Source organism: Hipposideros armiger, unplaced genomic scaffold, assembly GCF_001890085.2.
Source record: "Hipposideros armiger isolate ML-2016 unplaced genomic scaffold, ASM189008v1 scaffold_61, whole genome shotgun sequence".
Lineage (NCBI taxonomy): Eukaryota > Metazoa > Chordata > Mammalia > Chiroptera > Hipposideridae > Hipposideros > Hipposideros armiger.
This window is the reverse complement of record NW_017731411.1, coordinates 4,146,708-4,167,213: the sequence shown is the minus strand read 5'-3', so window position 1 is coordinate 4,167,213 and position 20,506 is coordinate 4,146,708. Positions and strand designations below refer to the sequence as shown.

General features: G+C 37.2%; 1 protein-coding gene across 1 annotated transcript in view; it reads right to left on the bottom strand.

Moving 5' to 3' along the window:
- AKAP10 (A-kinase anchoring protein 10) overlaps positions 1–20,506 on the bottom strand; it is an 80,742-nt gene that overhangs the window by 27,361 nt on the left and 32,875 nt on the right. The window contains exons 5-10 of the mRNA XM_019641534.1: positions 14,405–14,503; positions 9,775–9,859; positions 8,835–8,958; positions 7,654–7,790; positions 5,261–5,405; positions 3,346–3,516 (exon numbers count right to left, since the gene is read on the bottom strand). Coding sequence (XP_019497079.1) covers positions 3,346–3,516; positions 5,261–5,405; positions 7,654–7,790; positions 8,835–8,958; positions 9,775–9,859; positions 14,405–14,503 — 761 coding nt within the window. The remainder of the gene's footprint in view (positions 1–3,345; positions 3,517–5,260; positions 5,406–7,653; positions 7,791–8,834; positions 8,959–9,774; positions 9,860–14,404; positions 14,504–20,506) is intronic.

Here is a 20,506-nt window from a genome sequence, read left to right as displayed (position 1 = left end):
GAAATTTAAGAAATACAAAACTTACAATTGAAAAATACAAAATATTGTTGAAAGAAATTAAAGATTTGAAAGGAAAGACATCCCATGTTCATGGATCAGAAGATTTCAACATGGGGCCGGCCAAGTGGCGCATTGGTTAAGAGCTGGCTTGGGATGCCAGAGGGCCCTGGTTTGGATCCCACATAGGAGGGTCAGTGACACTGCCCTCTACAGCTAAGATGCTGAACAACAGCTCAACTTGGAACTGGGCTGCCGTGAGTCGCTGGCGACGGCGTAGGCTGCAGCCCCTGCTGCAGTGGGTTGCCATAGGCTACCGTGTGTAGCCAGCAGCCAGCGTGAGCGGCCAGCAGCCGCAGTGAGCGGCTGTCTACTGATCTGCCTTGCCCGGGAAGAGCGCAATGATGGTGCCAACTTGGGCCAGTGAAGCAACGTCCTCCACAACTAGACTGAAGAACAAAACGACAGCAACTTGTCTGTTCCCCTTTCCCCAATTCCCCAGCGCTGTTCCCATCCCCCAATTCCCCAATAAAAATCTTTAAAAAAAAAAAGAAGATTTCAATATGGCCAATACTCCCAAACTGATCTACGGAGTCAATGCATTCCCTCCCTATCAGAATCCTGACTGGCTTCTTTGTAGAAACTGACAAGCTGATCCTAAAATTCATATGGAAACTCAAGGAACCTCCAATGGTCAAAACAATCTTGAAAAAGAACTAAGTTGGAGACCTTTCACTTCCAGATTTTAAGTTATTACAAAGCATCAGCAATCAAGGCAGAGTTAAAGTTATCATTTAACCCAGCAATTCTATTCCTAGGTATACACGTATACACAAGAGAAATTACGACATATATGCACACATAAACTTGTACAGTAGCATTATTCGTAACAGCCAAAGATGCAAACAACCCAAATGTCCATCAACCGATCTATAAATAAAACGTAGTATGTCTGCACAATGAAATATTATTTGGCTATAAAAAGGAATAGAGTTCTGATACATGCTAAACATGGGTGAACCCTGAAAAGATTATGCTAAGTGAAAGAAGCTAGTCACAAAAGACCACATATTATATGGTTCCATTTATATGATATGTCCAAAATAAGCAATTCAATAGATACAGAGGGTAGATTAGCAGTAGCTTAGGGCTGGAGGAATGGAGAATTTGGAGAGTGACACTAAAAGGATACAGGGTTTCTTTCTTGGGGGAAAACAATGTTCTATAATGAACTGTGGTGACAATTAAGCAAGTCTATGAACATACTAAACACCATAGAATTACACAATGTAAATGGGTGAATTATATGGTATGTGAATTATATCTCAATAAAGCTGCACAAAAAAAGAAAAAAATACATACAGCGTGATTTCAGTTATAAAATCACAAGGACAAGTAACACTAATCTATGCCATCAAAAGTCAGGATCGTAGCTACCCTGGCGGCTGGGGGTGACGGGGACTAATGACTGGAAGGGGGCACAGGAGTTTCTGACATAGTGTTAAGGTTCTGTTTTCTGATCTGGATACACAGGTTAGTTCTGTTTATGAGACGTCTTCAAGCTGTATAGTTATGATAGGTTGAGTTTTCTGTATGTACAAAATACTTCAACCGGGGCCGGCTGAGTGGCACGTTGGTTAAGAGTTGGCTTGGGATGCCAGCTCTGAGCAGCAAGGCCCCGGTTCGGATCCCACATGAGGGCCAGTGATGCTGCACCCTCCACAGCTAAGATGGTGAACAACAGCTCGACCTGGAGCTGGGCTGCCGTGAGTCGCCGGCGATGGCATAGGCTGCAGTCCCTGTGGCAGTGGGTTGCCATGGGCTACTGTATATAGCCAGCGTGAGCGACCATCCAGAAGCCGGTGACTGATGTGCCTCACCCGGGAAGAGCGCAATGATGGTGCCAACTTGGGCCAGTGAAGCAGCGTCCTCCACAACTAGATTGAAGAACAAAACGACAGCGGGCCGGCCGAGTGGCGCGATGGTTAAGAAATGGCTTGGGACGCCAGAGGGCCCCGGTTCGGATCCCACATATGAGGGCCAGTGACACTGCCCTCCACAGCTAAGATGCTGAACAACAGCTCAACCTGGAGCTGGGCTGCTGTGAGTCGCCGGCGACGGCATAGGCTGCAGTCCCTGTGGCAGTGGGTTGCCATGGGCTACTGTATATAGCCAGCGTGAGCGACCATCCAGAAGCCGGTGACTGATGTGCCTCACCCGGGAAGAGCGCAATGATGGTGCCAACTTGGGCCAGTGAAGCAGCGTCCTCCACAACTAGACTGAAGAACAAAACGACAGCAACTTGTCTGTTCCCCTTCCCCCAATTCCCCAGCGCACTGTTCCCATCCCAATTCCCCAATAAAAAATAAAAATAAAAAGTAAAAAAAAAAAAGAACAAAACGACAGCAACTCGTCTGTTCCCCTTCCCCAATTCCCCAACACTGTTCCCCCTACCCCAATTCCCCAATAAAATCTTTAAAAAAAAATACTTCAACCAAAAATATAAAAATCTATTTTATAATTAGCACCGAGACCTTTTAAGGGCCTAAAAAAGACCCAAACATTCCAGCCTATATAAAAAAACCAAAATGTAATCTTAATAAAAAGAAAAGGTACTGAGGAGAGCCTTGTTGATGGCAATAAAATAGTACTTTCATTAAATTAAGAAAATTTGTCCAAGGCCCGGTGTCAAAACTCCAAAGTGTTATTTATTTGTTTGAACTGTGATGAGAAAATAATTATACTATATTATGAAACTTACAGTGCGGAACATCAGACAGAAAAGTTCTGGTCCTACCACTTACTTTAATAAAATCAGTTAACTTTTTAATACCGCCTTAGAGCCCTTCTCTTGGGGATAACCTAATTTGTGTGATTTGGGGGACAATCAGGTAAGGTTTGCTATATGAAAGCACTCCAAAAAAAAAAAATTAAGGAAATGTATAATAATAGCACTATAGTTCAAAATGAAACCAAAAGCTCTTAAGTGAAATACAATATTAAGAAATCTAGCAGTTCACTCAATTTTTCTATAACAAAAAGCATCCCAAATTTAGTTACTAAATTTCCCAAATAATTACACAAAGAGTTCTTCAGAGGCTATAAATGTGTATCAAATGATTTGATTAAAATCAACAGCTACAGTGTCAAGCAGCATAATGGCCTGAATGAAACAGCATAGTACCTTTCAATGTAATATGCACAAATAGTTTGATGTGAACACACAGTAAGTAGGCTAATTTTGTTTCTTCTTTAGCTTAAAACTTACAACTTAATACTGTTACTGGTATTTGAAGGAAAGGCTCTGTACTCCTTTCTTTCTAATGGTAGAGGCAAATGGGTTAATACCTGAGAAACTGAGCTGTCGGAACCACCTGAGTGGGAGTCGTCAGGAGGGCCAACAGAGCCTTGAGAGGTCAGGGAAATAGTCCCCAGAAATTCATCCCCTCGAACTGAATGGATGAGATCATTCAAATATTTATAATAAAGATTGCTGGACAAAAAGCCAGGCAAAAACACCTAAAAGAGAGGACAAACATTATTTTAAAGCTGAAATCATATACAACTAAAACTATTTTAAAACACAATTTTACCTACAATCCTACCAGCTAGCACAAATGATTTTACTTCTTCTTGCTACACTCCAAGTATTATCCCTTTATACAGATTACATTGTAACTAAAATTACATGTACAATTTATAGGTTCCCCACCCCATGCCCCCAAAACATTTGCCATAAAATTACATAACTTGACAGACTTTTTAATGACCAGAAAACAGTGCAGGGAGTGGAAATATATGGAAACTAAATTATTCTGGTTTGTTATAAATATTAAAGTCTTTGTGTACATATTGATTTTTACTTTTGATTTTTTATTTCTTTACAATAAATTGCCAGGAGTGTGATTACTGAGTTAAACAGTCAAACATTTTAGCTTTGATATATATGGCCAATTTACCCTTCAGAAGGATGTTGTCACTTTGTCCCACCAGCAATATATCAAGGTAGCTGTTTTGACACAGGTTTTCCAACACCAGTTTGTGTTTTTTCAAATGATTGTTGAAAAAATGCCTAATGGTATATGGATGTTTTTATTTACATTAAAAAATTATTAAACATGCTGAGTAAGTTCCCATGTTTATTACTGGCATTTCCTATTACCAACTTTTCCTTCATAGCACTTAGCACAACTGTAAATATTTATGTCTGTTTAGTATGTGCCTTTTTTATAGACAGAGTTCCAAGAGGGCAGAAATCATGTTTCTTTTGTTACCACTCTAACACTAATACCTAGCACAGAAATACTCCAAGTATTGGTGAACGAATCGTCTGTCTTTTGCCCATTTATCTATTGATAGTACTCTTAAAATTAGTGTAAGTTCTTTACATACACACATTTAGTAAGAAATATTTTTAGATTTTGTTTTTCTCTGTATTTTAATTTTCTTTATTTCCCAGAAAGTTTACATTCTTTATATGATACAGATTTGGAACTTTTTCTTTACGATCAGACAAATTTTAATTTTAAACATGAAAAAATTGTCATCGCTGGGCAATAACTGATACTCCATTCAGTTTACCATCAGCTTTTTAATAATTTGATTTTTATATGTAACGCTTCCATATTCCTGGAATTCAGTTTTTATGTGTGGTATTATTTCACAGTGCTTACTTAACCCTTTTCCACTTTGATACATGTGACATATATAAGCAACATAGCCTCATGGGCTTATCCTAGGCTCTGTGCAATTTCTGGTAAAATCTGTACTAGTTCATTAGAAGAATAAATCATTCACAAATTCTAATACTTTATTATTAATAAGATATTACTACACAAAACTAGTGATCATGATACTACACAAAACTAGTGCTCCAACACTGTTGAGTGATATCAGTGAAATATCTGGATCATTCCTAAGCTAACTTTGCCCAATACTGCTATCTAATTAATAAGTACTTTATACATCTTACCGCATTTTTATCCTCAAAATTACTTTAAAGTAAGTTATCCACATTATCCCCATTTTACAGATGAGAAAAATGGCGTTAAAAAATTTCAGTAACTGCCTGAGCTGACTCAGCTTATAAAGGTTAAGATTAATACAAACCAGGTGAGACTCAAAGACTCCACTCTTAATGGCTACACTGCACTGCTTCAATTTTCCACTCTTCTGTTACATTTGGTTTTTCCCACGCTATATTTTCTGGGTTTCCCCCAGTAAAAACTTTTTGTGGTTTGATACTTGTGAAGTTCTTGGTTACCTTCTCCATGGTTGTCCAGGCCTGACGTAATGGAGTTGTAAAACAGTTAGGGAGTGGCCCACCTTCCCTGCAGATATTGGATTCAATTTCTAACCTTACAACATCATCAAATCCAAGAGGATGTGTGGCCTGCAGGGAGAAGTACCTATGGTAGAAAGACAGCCAAAGTAAAACCACATTCCACAGAAAGTCTAAGCAACTCCTAGCACCTACAACAGAGAATCTTCTATGAAGGTACTTGATTCAGCCTGCAGACCTAGTGCTATAAAGCTGGGTGATGACAGTCCTACTGCAAACTTTACTTCCATCACCCCAAAGATATCTGAGTCAACGTGCTACCTCTCTATCTGCCTTTCATCATCCTTAGTTCTTGTTTAAGATTTTCGAGAGTTAGGCTACAACTGAGGCAAAGAAATCAATCCTTCACACACATTTAATGGACACCTATTTTCTGTTCTGTATTCAGTACTTGGTAGGAAGAAATGGATTTAAAAGTGGGTAAGACACAGTCCTTTCCCTTAGAAAGAGAGCAGAAAAGATCCCTTCACAGGATACAATGAGAACACACCATTATAACTATGAGGCATATGTAATATACATGCAGGAATTCATAACAAAATAGCAGAGTGTGAAGTGGATGGATTTGATGTATTTAGATAGAATAATAGGACATGTTGATGATTTGGTATATAAAGGAAAAGGAGTAATCAATGATAACTCAAAGATTTTTATCTTCATAGGATATAGTACCACTAGTGTTTTGGTAAGCTGATTATAAAGGAGGTACTTAAAAAAGGGTATTAAAGGAGGAAAACATATACTATATGTTCTCTTCCCAGCATTCTAGTGGCTTCTAACTTCTGTCTATGATATAAGTACAGAAAGGCTGGTGAGGCATGATTGTGAAGATGCACACATAAGATATAAAAAGAAACAAGTACGGACTGGTAAAGTCAAATTTGGCATAATGAACTTGTCAAGAAGACAGTGACAGTGGGCTGCTATACAGTAACCTTCATTTAGAAATGGCTCTCAATGTGAAAATGCGAGCCAGTGGGAAAACAGGGTCTCTGCTCCATGTGGTTACTGAGCTCTGGCTAGGACTCTACTAGCACCACTCTTCTGTTACAGCATAAAGAAAGCTCTTCTTTTTTTTGATATCAGTGTTTTCTTAACAAAAAGCGAGCCTTCCATCTTAACAAATGTTCCTCCATGGTTTGAAATTTTGGGGCACCCTGGTATTTCAACATTGACATAACAATGTTTCTCATAATATACAATATTTTTCACAAATATAACTAAAATAAACACTGGATAAACATTAAGAATTGCATTCCAGTCCAAGTTCTGTCACTAACTTGCCCTGTGACTTTGAGAAAGCCACTCCCTTTCTGGGTCTTAGTTTTCTTATCTGCAAGATAGGAAAATCAGACTTGATTCCCAATCAGGCTACTCATCAGAATCATCTGGAGTGTCTTCTAAAAATAAAGGTTCCTGGGTCATACCTCAAACTTGCTGAGTCAGAATCTCTTAAGAGTGGGGGACTAGAAACCTATTTTTAACAAGCTCCCAAGTGATTCTTATGCAGACAGCCCAGTGTGGGCCTACAGAGCAATGTTTAGGAACCTAGCTCTCAGCCCTCTTCCAACTCTAACATCCCTGGATTTTTCTCTACCCTCCAGTTATCTTCTTAACGCTTGTGGATACAAATAACACATTACTTTTCTTTACAGAATAATAAAAGTTAAAGAAAACAAGGAACACCATGTAGTATGGAACCGGCCACAGCTTTATCACTTGCTTGATGTTTCAATTCTGTAAGAGTTTGCTACTCTCTCATTTTCAGTGAAGACTAATGAAAAACTATTATTCATTGAGTAGTTAATCTGGCTGAGCGGATATGCACCAGAAAATATGATACACCCATACACAGATATTCAGGACTCTGTACAATATATTTCAATTAGTTTCATCTTCCTCCTATATTCCCTACTCAAGTTTCAACTATCCAAACTCAAGTTTCTTGAAAGTGCCACATCCCCCCAAGTTTCTATGACTTTGCTTGTGCCAGTGCATCTGCCTAGAATGTTCTTTCCTGCTTCCTCTGGCTAGCAAAATTCAATTCATTCTTCAGTATCCAATTTAAATCTTTCTTCTGTGAAACCCTCCTGACTTCAACCATCATCATCCTGCCTGCCACACACAAATCTCCCTTTTCCCCAGCAGAAAGTTTTGCGCTAAGAACCCCCAAAACTTTACATATACCATATGAAAAGCAGCTTTTGTGCTGCTCCCTGTCAGCTCCTGGACAGCAAGACTGAATTTAATCATCTTTATTTCCAAAGTACAATAATAGCTGCTGAATGCTGAATACATCTATCAATAACACTCACTTGTCATATAAAATCATGGCATCGTTCTGTGCCTCCTGTCCATCATACTGGCCCTTTTTGGCAGCAAGCTGAGACTGAAAGTTATCTGCTGCCAACCAGAACTGTAAGATATTCACTGCATCTTCTTTTTCCATGTACTAGAAGGAAAAATACAGAAGAGGAAAATAAGACTATAAACAGACTTCTCTCACTATCCCTAATTTATAAGCCCTAACTATTAAAATACAGGCTATAAGCAAAAAACCAAAAAAATCTAACATTCATTTGTTCAGTTAATGCTAGTCAGCAACTTACAGTCATTTGAGATTAAAAAGTTTAAAAACATTATTTTAGGGGAAAACAAAACAAGACAAAACTAATAAAAAAAAACCCACCACCACACAGCTGGACGGAAATTTTAGTGAACTGAAGTAAAAATTACAGTAAAGATGGATTAGCGGTTCCTCACTGGCAAACATACAAAGAATAAAGTAACCAGACCTTATCTTTTATACTTGATTCCATCATTCCATGCAGCCATATTAACCTGAAGAAATGCTGACAAACTTATGGCAAAGAGGAAGTGAAAAACTAAATCAACTGAACTGTATTCTTGTGAAGAGGCAGAACACAAGTGTGGATTTAAGTTACTGTTTTGAGAGACTGGGAATCCTCTTATCTCTACTTAATAGTCATTTGTTTTTTAACAGGAGAATTTCATTTGCTGAAGCCTACATATACCATTAGACTAAAATGTATGCCTCAGGAAGATTAATATATTCATTGCTTATTGCAAATGCTAAAGCAAAAGTGATGATAGTAGGAAAAAAATGTCCTACTTTTCTTTTTCTCTTCTAAAGTCTTGTCTCCCAATATTTGAGCACTAGAATCAAGAATCAAATTCTGTGGTTTTACAACAGTTCCAAATAATTAAAACTATGCATTCTCTTAATTAGGTTTTTCAAAACTAGAGTTATCTTACATTGAATTTTCATGTTTTCATTTTAATCTAATTTGTCATTAAAGTACTCTTGCCATTATATACAATTTAAAACAATAATAAAATTATTTAAATCCAATTGACCTTTTTGGAAATGATTGGTATCTTCTTCTATGTTATTTTCTGTAGATAGGGCCTCAGCATTTATAAGTTTAGAGGCTGAAATGCTCTAATAGAGTATGAAAGGAAATGCAGACTTTACCTCAGAGAAATAAAAGAGGGCTGACTCACAGAAGAGGATGTCAGCCAGGTAAACAGTTCCACTGGTCAGCACTTCAATCTGGTATTTACAGAAATGATGACTTCGCAGAAACTCACTAAAGTGCCTACACATGGACAAAAGGGGACAATTTGAGGGAATGACCAAGGGAAAGATCTTAAATGGAAAAAATACTCTTTCCATATTATGCCTATTATAATGTAAAAAGCCTAGGTCAATACTACCTCCCTTTCCACAGTGTTAGTTCCTGATTCCTCTACCTGTAAGTAATCTCTCCCACCTCTTACTGACTTTGTAGCTCTCCTCTGATATTTAACACATGCTACCTCATATTACAGTAACAAAAGAACATGCCCTGTTTCTCTTATTAGGCTGTCACTTTCTTCAAGGCAGGTACTATATCTAACTGTGCCCTACATAGAGCACCCTTTTCGTAAATGCTAAATGAAAGAATATGTAAACTTTTTAGGAGCATGCAGCAGTAATTAAAAAAAAACACCAAAAAACCTTTGGAGGCAGTTCAACAAATCTATGTATATTTACTAATATGGTATCCGTTAAGCTTAAAGCACACACTAACACATTAAGATATTCATCTGAGACATGCATTGTTTAAATCAATAAACCAATTCTAATAGTCACAATCACCCCAAATGACTTCAGAATTTAAATCAAATTATTCTAACTTAGGAAATATTGACATTAAAAATAAAATGTTTTATTTTTAATAGAGTTCACAATTTACATTTAAAAGAAATCATTAACCTAGATAGTGTTAGAGTATGCCTATAAGATCTTATAAACATTCAAAATACTTAAATCCTCATAGTTTATTTTTTTTTTTTGGTTGACTGAAGCCCATCCCTGACACTGAACCCAAATTTTCAAGAATGCAAAATGCGAAAGCATGAAATTAACTTACTCTTGCTCCATTGCACTAAAGACTACGGACTGTGCCAAAACAAAACAGTTGGGATCTACCTGTCCATCTTCTCCACAAATCTTTGCTGTAAAAGAAATGGTAAATAATTAAATTTCTACTAAATCCAAAATACACATATTTATGAATCAAAGTGGGAAATAACTGTAAAGGCATATAAATTAGGTTTTAAATGGAACTAATAGAAAATACAGGTGAACCGCTGATCTTGAGCAGAAGGTCCTTCTGAACATACATGCAAAAGCAGAAACCAAAAGATTTAACAACATAAAATTAATTTTATACATTAAAACACCCCCAAAACAAAACAAAAAGACAAATTAGGATAAGAAATGTTTTAGCATGTATGACATTTTATGTATGACAGATTATCATTCGTATATCACGAGTTCTTACAAACTAGTCAGAAATATACCAAAAGAAAAATGAGCAAAGGACATGAAAAGACAATTCACAAAAGAACAAATATACCAGGCTGGGGGTGCCAAAAAAATGTATACATTTTAAGAGCTGTTATCAGTGTATTACTTTTGGAAATTGAATTGAATTACAGTAGCAATGTGTGGTATGAGATTCGCTCAAAAGATGGCGTTAATCAAATGAATGCTAGCATCATTCATTGTATTACAATTTTAATAGTTTTTTCTTTTCTTAAAATGTGTATACATTTTTTGGCACTCTCTGTATAACTATAGAATAAGAAGGCACCCCACATTTTGTGTAGTAAATTGGCACAAAAGTGTTTTAACAAGCTATATGTCTAATTGTTTTACAATACATATGCTTGAGCGAGGGGATGGGAAAAATGACACGTGTTAGTGGGAATATAAATTGGTATATCTTTCTGGAGGGCCACTGGGCATTTTCTAGCTTAAGCTTTAAAAATGAACATATCTTTTCAATCAGCAATTCTATTTCTAGGACTGTAACCTAAAGGATTATGGATTTATGAAAAGATTCATCAGTAAAAATGTTTATCAAAATGTTATTCAATGAAAATTCTAAAACATTAAAATGTGCTAAAATAAGGAACTGCCTAAATAAACTGTAGCATATCGATGAGCTGTTTAGCTAACTATTAAACATGGCTAGAAAAAAACATACAATGCTGATGGCTGGTTTCACTTTAAGTTCATGACCTTATTGGGATCTTAATGAAACCCAAGGATCCTACTACAGTGCCCTAGTCTGTTTATTCTCACATTCTCTTAAAGAGACCTAGATAATACATGGCACATCTCCTACTCTCTCCTTAAATGTCTTAACACCTCTTCTCCTGTTCTCTTTGCTTCCTACTTTACTAAGAAAATAGAAGCTATCAGGAAATTATTTCTATTACTTCCCTCGGTATCTACCAACCCACCTGCATCTCTACCCACGTACTCTGCACTCTCCTGTTACTACAGATAAACTGTCCTTACTCCTACCCAGGCAACCCTCTGTTGGAGCACTGATCCCACCCTTGTTTGCCTTCTCCCCACTTCTTTCCTACAGCAGTGTCTCTCCTCTCTCCTGCGTCATATTTTTTTCGCTATTGCCTTGTTCTCACCACCTTTATATACTGTTTGTACACCATACATATATGTTTGCATGCTATCAAACACTTTATATGTTTATAACACACCACCTTAAAACCAAAAACCATTGTTTTTTAACATCCCCTTCCAATTCATCTTTACAGCAAAATGCCTCGGAAGAGTTCCCCATGCTTGTCTTCATTCCTCTTCCTATTCTCTCTTAAGACTCCTCCCAAAAGGCCCACAGTAATTAAGATGACCAGTTGCCCACCAGGTTGCCAAATCCATTCCAGTCCTACTCTTCATTTTACTTAACCTATCAGTATGATTTAACACCTCTGATTACTCCCTTTCTCCCAGAAACACTTTTCACTTGGCTTATAAAAAAACTACTCTCTTGATACATAGTTGATGTAGGAGGGCCTATGTTACTACTGGCAGTTATTTCTAAGTCTCCTTTGCTAGTTCGTCCTCATCTGACAGATTCTAAATGTTAGGCCTGCTCCAGCATGCAGTCCTTATACATCCTGTCTTCACTTAGTTCATTCATTCCCATGGTAATCCAGTTTCATGACTCTAAACCTTCTATATTCTGATGACTTCCAAATACTGGGGATGCCAAAAAAATGTATACAAGTGGACACTTTCGTCAACGTTGCTCAAGCAGTAGCTAGCCATAATCAGAAATGTCTGGACACTAATGGTAACTTTGAGCACCTCTTGTAATTGCAGAAGTCAAACATGACTTGTATTCATCTTTTGTTATCGGTATATATTGAGTATTACAATTTTAATACAGTTTTTCTTTCTTAAAATGTGTATACAGTGCTCGCTTCGGCAGCACATATACTAAAATTGGAACAATACAGAGAAGATTAGCATGGCCCCTGTGCAAGGATGACATGCAAATTCGTGAAGCGTTCCATATTTTTTAAAAACAGAAAAAAAATGTGTATACATTTTTTGGCACCCTCTGTAGGTTATCTCCAAACTGGACCTCTCTCACAAACTCCTAACATATATGTCGCACTGGCTACTTGACACCCACCATTTGGATTTCTAAAACCCAAACTCCCAATTTTCCCCATAAGGCATTACACCCACAATCTTCCTCATCTTATAAATGGCAACTCCACTCTCCGGGGAATTCAGTCATGTTTGATTCCTGTTTTTCCTCTCCCACCACTCGCTTCCAAACCATCAGCACATTCTGTCAGCTGTACCTTCAAAGTATTTTTAAAATTCCACCACTTCATGGATTTGTGGAAGAAAGAAGGGGCAATGGAAGCATAGTTTTGGGGTCATTCTGAATCCCCACATCAAAACAGAGTAATTACATAACAACACCGAAAACCCACGAATAACATTTACATTAAACAGATGGGATACAAAACTATAATAGCTAAAGTGGAGACTTCTTCAAATTATAACTTAGTTGAAGTACAGCTATATTAAAATATTCCAACTGAAATAGGAGACAATGCAGGATTCAGAAGAATGAAGAGTGGCTGGTCTAAAGACATATAGCTAATTAACAATTTTAAATGCATAACAACAGACACTGGGATGGAAACTTTCTCAAATCCCTTGATCACTAAATGTTATCAAGCTGATCCTTCAGAAAATTTTTCCCCTCATGGGATTACATCATTAATTTGATAAAGTTTAAGAAAAGGAAAATTAGAACTGCAGTGACATTTCATTTTTAAATGTTTTATTTGGCTCAAAACTCCCTCCTTTTCTCCCCTACCCCAGACACTTTGGTTATCAATTGGTACAAACAAAGCCCCAAAGGAATCACTAGCCAACCAATTCTTCAAATAGTCAAATTCCAATCAGTTAGGACATCCCAGTAGTATTATTAGGAAAAGTCAGTCTAGGGAAGTGTGAACAAGATAGCAACAAATTCCCACATAAAAAGCAAGGAACTACACAGAAAAACCAAAATTCCATGACGCAACAAAACTGAGCGAAAACCCCAAAATACAAGCAGATAAGAACAAACTACCAAGCGTCACAAGACCTATGTATCATGAGACCTTGTCTATGTGGGATAAAAAAAAAAGGAAGACAATGGGGCGGCTTTTAATGGACCCCAAAATAGCCAACCATTGTTCACTGGAAAGTATGATGGACCAATTTTTAGAACCACAGCTGAGACTGAGGAGGTTTTGCTGTCTTCAGCAATGAGTGAGTACAAAGGACCTGCAGTAATGACTGAGAGAGCCCCATGCTGGGAAGAATCTGCTAGGAGTAGAATAACATGCTGTATGTCCATAAATCCAAAATATTAAATTTTGGTAATAAAAATGCAAAACAGTACTAAGACTTGAAGGGAGTATTTGTTCAATGAATAAGTGAACTACTTTTATCTGTGATTACACGTGCACCTAAGCTTTTTTTGATGAAACACAGTAAATGCTTTCAAACTTTTTGTTTACTATGATTTACAGAGAAATATATTTATGAGTACGTGACTCAGTATACACATACATATATGTTTATATGAAGGAAACAATTTCCTTAAATGATGTTTGTTTGCTCTTACTACTGTGAAGCACTTTGACTTTTCTATTCTAGTATTTTTTTGGCAGGGGGATGAGGACATAAGAGATTGGTCTCTCAGTGCACAGTTTGAAAAACACTGCTAAATGGCATACTAGTTAACATACAGGTGTCTGGTTTCAAATCCTGACTCTGCCATTTCTGAGCTGTGTTACCTTGGGTAAATTACTTACCCACTCTGTACTTCAGTTTCTTCATTTATAAAATAATAACTATATTTTTACTGCAAGGTTCTTTAGAAGATTAAACGAGTTTATCTATGGAAAGCGTTTAGAATATTTTCTGGGACACAGTAAATACTCAATAAATGTGTACTATTATTGTTCTTGCTGTTGTTGTTCTTTAAGTCAAAGTTTAAGAATTTGGGTCCAACATATAAGACAGAGTCTGTAAGTAAATTACAATCAAATATAATAAAGTACTTTGGAAAAAGACTAGGAAATGATATATTAAATACCATGTTCATAAAAAATTCTCTTAATAACCAAAAATAGGCTTTTTTTTGGGCCATAGCTTCAAGTACTGCTTACCTATGATGTCATTTCTCATTGCTTCTGTAATTGGTATTGGTTTAGCAGCATCTGGAGATATATATTTGGTAAAAGTATTCACTGCATCTTGTTCTATACCTGCAAGGGAAGAAGGGGACAACTTCAAAAATCAAAATACAACTTGAACTAGTGATGGACTATATTCATGAATAGCAGGGCATACACATATATACAAATATACATATATACAAATATAAATGTATGTATAAGTATATTTAGGATAAAACAAGCCTCATCATAATACTGCTTTTTCACTGTCTGGTTTGTAGAACAGCAGAGTTATATGTGAATTTCCCCCTTCACTCCTCATCTAAGCTAACAGGCTCCTTCACAGCAATGATTTATGCACATTCTCTCCATGTCTTTTCTTCAAAGTCCAAACGTGACGGATGTTCACAGCAATATAACAATACGAGCTCAAACGTTATTTATAAATCTATTTTAAATATTTTACAAAATGATTTCACATAAATATTACATTCATTTGACCTAGAAGGTTAAAACAATAAATCTCAAACTTTTCAGTCTCAAGACTTCTTTGATATCTTAAAAATTACTGAGGACCCTAAAGAGCTTTCGTTTATGTGGATTTTATTTATAGATATTAACATATTAGAAATTTAAAAATGAGAAAAAATATTGATTCAGTTAAAATTAACAATATTAAATCTGTTAGAAGTTAACATAAACAACATTTTTTAATGGAAAAATAACTATTTTTCCAACTGAAAAGTTAGTTAGAAGAGGGTACTGTTTTATATTTGTCTTGATAGCAAACTGTTGGACTTTCATATCTGCTTTGGCATTCAATGTTTCGTGCTATTTTGTTTTGGCTGAAGTATATTGTGATATCCTGATACAAGAACATAGAAATGCATATTCTTCATCCTGGTTCCTGGCACAGAGCTTCTAAAACCCTGGAAATTGCCTGAGTGGTAGGAGTGATGTGACTATCTGTTGTTATTCATAATAAGCCCCTTTCAATCCTAGGAAAGTTTATGGTAAAGAGGTGATTGGCAGAACGGGGGTTGGTTGCTAGAGGTACCAATCATGTGATTAGAGTGTTTGAACTTTCAGCCCCACTCTCTAACCTCCTGGGAAAAGTAGAGGAGCTGGGGATCATCAAATTAACACCAATACTCAATGATTTAATCAATCATCCCCACATAATGGACCTAAAAACCCTCAATGAAGTAGTTCAGAGTTTCCAGGTTGGTGAATGCATCTATGTGCTGGAAGGGTGGCACACCTGGACTCCACAGAGACAGAAACTCATGCACTTAAACCCTTCTGGACTTTGCCCTATGTATATACCTCTTCACCTGGTTGTTCACTTGTACACTTTATAATATCCTTTAAAATAAACCAATAAACATAAGCAGTGTTTCCCTGAGTTCTGAGAGCCATTATAGCAATTACTGAATATGAAGAACACGTGAGAACCCCTGATTTATAGCTATTTGGCCAGAAGTATAGGTGACAACTTGGGACTTGCAACTGGCATCTGAAGTAGTGGTGGGGGGCAGTCTTATGAGACAGAGGCCTTAACTTGTGGGGTCTACACTAACTCCAGGTAGTTAGTGTCAGAATGAATTAAACTGCAGGATGCCTAGTTAATGTCCACAGAGAAATGGAGAATTGCTTGGTGTGGAAAACCCACACATTTGGTATCAGAAGTGTTGTGAATAAGGAAATGGATTTCTTTTATATATATTAAAATCGGGCCTCAGAGATGTATAGTTGGGAAAAGGAGTATTTTAATAGCTTTTTGAGATAATTGTGGATATATTCTTCTTTTACAGTACACCAAAACTTGACAAGTGATAGTTTCTTAAAGGTTAGAATGTGGACTCTGAAACCATATCAATGAACTTGTTGTATTCTGTTACATTAAAATCGACCAGTCTATCTCCCATGTTTAATGGATCTTTGTTGACTCATGAATGATTTTATAGTATCAGATATTTTCAAATATTTTGGAAAATATTGGTTCACTGATATATGCAGACCTTCCAAATGTTGATATGCCACATCATACAGTGCAGAAAAAGAAATCACATCATTAGTATCACCAGTGATCTTATCAGAACACTCTTTAAAGCTGTCAAAGCACATAGTGGTGAACACCAGCTTTGCAAAATAGTAATTTTCACTTGAAAACCTTAAATTTTGCCATAGGTAAAAATACTGTTTTCCCTTAAATGACAAGCGCACTTCATTCATTTCCAAGAAAATGTCTGCCAAATATCCAAATCTGAATAACCACAGTTTGTCTATAGTCATTCTTACAAGTAAAAATGGTACTCCATGAAAAAAGCAACTACTAGAACTCACAAAAACAATCAACTACACATGTAGTATGCTACAGTATGCCTAAGGGCTTCTGCATATTTCCCATTTCATCACACATGATTTCATAAAATTAATTATCTACTTCTCCAAAGACATTCTTAAGTAAAACTGGCACTTAGTTTTACTGGGAATATGTAGAAGCACACAATGATTACTAGTACAATTTGGTTCACTGTCAGCAGGTTTTCCCACAACTGTCTTTCTACCACCAGTACAAATGACACCACAGTGAAAAGACAAATAATATCTTAGAATTGTTCTGCAAACAGTTTTGACCAAATGAACCCCCTTGAAAAAGTCTCAGAGACCTCTTATGGCTGTGCAAACCATACTTTGAGAACCCCTGGGTTAGCTGAATAGATTATCCCTTTTATAGAAAACTATGTACAAAAATTTAAAATGACTTATTTGAGTCAAAAAAAGTGCTGGGATGAGAAGGGGGCCAGGGAGAAAAGAATCAAGTTTTTGTATGCAATTAAAGTTAAGTTGTTATCAGCGTAAAATAGATTATATTACTACAAGATCTTTTCTGTAAGCCCCATGGTAACCACGATGAAAATACCTATAAGCGAAAGACAATGAGAAAAGAATCAAAGCATGTCACTACATTAAAAAAAAAAAAAAAACCCACAAAAGACAGCAAGAGAGGAAGAGGGACAAAAGACCTAAAAGAGATTCAGAAAACAATTAAAATGATGGTAATAATTTCTATCCTATCAATAAATACCTTAAGGGCTGGCCGAGTGGCTCAGTTGGTTAAGAATTGGCTTAAGAGAATGAGCTCTGAGCAACAGGGCCGCTGGTTCAATTCCCACATGGGCCAGTGACTCTGGGCCAGAGCTAAGCTGCCGCTGAGTTGCCAACAAGTGGCAGGATGACTCAGCTGGTGAGAGCACATGCTTCTAACAACAAGACTGCCTGTTTGATGGGCTACGTCTGCCCGCAACTAAAACTGAACTCAGCACCTTGAGCTGAGCTGAGCTGTGGCCCAGATGGTTCAGTGGATAGAGCGTGCGCTTAACAACAAGGCTGCTGATTCGACTCCCACATGGGACGGTGTCGATGCCCACCCGCAACTAAGACTGAACTCAGCACCTTGAGCTGAGCTGCCGTCCGGATGGCTCAGTGGATAGAGCATGCGCTCTTAACAACAAGGCTGCTGGTTCGACTCCTGCATGGGATGGTGGCTACGCCTACCCGCAACTAAGATTGTAACACAGCACCTTGAGCTTAGAGGCCACGAGCTGCCGACGGGCAGCCATATGGCAACTGGTGCCCTCCACAACTAAGATTGAAGAACAACAACTTGGCTGGTCCCCTTCCTCAATTCCCCAACACTGTTACCCTCCCCCAATTCCCCAATTAAAAATAAATAAATAAATAAATACCTTAAGTGTAAACAGATTAAATTCCCCAAAACACAGAGTGGTTGAACGGATTTTTTTTTAAAGTAATCAAGATTATATGCTTTCTACTAGAGACTCACTTTAGATTTAAGGACACACATTGGCTGAAAGTGAAGGGATAAAAGATATTCCATGCAAATAGTAACCAAGGGAAAACAGAAAACAGGGAGGCTATACTTATTATCAGACAAAAATAGACTTTAAGTCAAAGGTGGTCACAAAAGACAAAGAAGGGCATTATGTAATGATAAAAGGGTCAATCTACCAAGACAACATGACAATCATAAATATATATGCACCCAACATTAGAGCACCTAAATATATTAAGCAAACATTGAAAGCAGTGAAGGAAGAAATAAACAGCAATACAGTAATAGAAGAATTCAATACCTCACTTTCAATAATAGATAAAAAAAGCACCCAGATGTAAAATCACTAAGAAAACAAAACACTTGAACAACACCAGAGACTAAACAGACCTAACAGACATATAAAGACGTTCTACTCAGAAGCAGCAGAATACATGTTCTTCTCAATGTATACAAATCATTCTCCAGGACAGATCAAATGTTAAATCACAAAACAACTCTTAACAAATTTAAGAAGACAGAAATCATACCAAGTATCTTTTCTGACCACAATGCAATGAAACCAGAAATCAATAACAAAAAGAAAACTGGAAAATCCACAAATATGTGGAAATTAAATAATATGCTCTGAAGAACCAATGGCTCAAAGAAGAAAGTTTAAAAATAATCTTGAGCAAATGAAAACACAGCATACTAAAACTTACTGGATGTAGCAAAAGCAGTACTAAAAAGGGCATTTAAAACTACATACATTTATATTAAGTAATACCAAAGCCAAAGACATTACAAGAAAATTACAGAACAATATCACTAATGAACATAAATGCAGACATACTCAACAAAATACTGGCAAACAGAATTCAATTGTACGTTAAAAGGATCATACACAACGACCAAGTGGAATTCATTCCTGGGATGCAAGGATGGAGCAACATAAAAAAAAAATCAAAGTGATATACCACATCAAAAATATGAAGGATAAAAATCACAAGAACAACTCAATAGATGCAGAAAAATCATGTGACAAAATTCAACACTCATTCACAATTTAAAAATCTCAACACACTGGGAATAGAAAGAAATTACCTCAACATAATAAAGGCCATATATGAAAAACTCACAGCTAACATCATCCTCAATGGTAAGAAATTGAAAACTTTTCCTCTAAGATTACATACAAGGATGTATAGCAGGATGGCCACTCTCATCATTTCTCTCTCTCTCTCTTTTTTTTTTCAAGATTTTTATTGGGGAATTGGGGGATGGGAGCAGCACTGGGGAATTGGGGGAAGGGAACAGACAAGTTGCTGTCCTTTTGTTCTTCAGTCTAGTTGTGGAGGATGTTGCTTCACTGGCCCAAGTTGGCACCATCATTGCGCTCACAGCGGCTGCCGGCTACACACGGTAGCCCATGGCAACCCACTGCCACAGGGGCTGCAGCCTACGCCATCGCCAGCGACTCACGGCAGCCCAGCTCCAGGTTGAGCTGTTGTTCAGCATCTCAGCTGTGGAGGGCACTGTCACTATCCCTCATATGTGGGATCCGAACTGGGGCCCTCTGGCGTCCCAAGCCAGCTCTTAACCAACATGCCACTCGGCTGGCCCTCTCTCTCTCTTTTTTAGCTTGTCAATTACAATTGACTTACAATGTTATATAAGCTTCAGATGTACAACATAGAGATTGGACATTCATACATATAATTTACGAAGTGATCACCACCCCAATAATCCAGTATCCATGTGACACCATAGTTATCACAATACTACTGACTACATTCCCCATACTATACTCTACATCCTCATGACTATTTTGTAACTACCAATTTGTACCTCTTAATCTCCTGCCCTCTTAACCTAGTCCCCTCAACCCTCCCATCCAGCAAACATCAAAATGCTCTTTGTATCTATGAGCTTTTTTCCATTTTGCTTGCTCATTTATATGTGGAATTCTCCAGATTCCACATATAAGTGAAGTCATACGACATTTGTCTATCTCTATCTGACTTACTCCAGTCAACACAATACCTTCTAGGACCACCTATGTTGTTGCAGATGGCAAGATTTCATTTTAATTTATGGCTGAGTAATATTCCATTGTATACATGTACCACTTCATCTTTATCCATTCATCCACTGATGGACACCCAGGTTGCCTCCGGGTATCTTGGCTATTGTAAATAATACTGCAATGAACATATGGATGCACATGTCTCTTCAAAGTACTGTTTGGGATT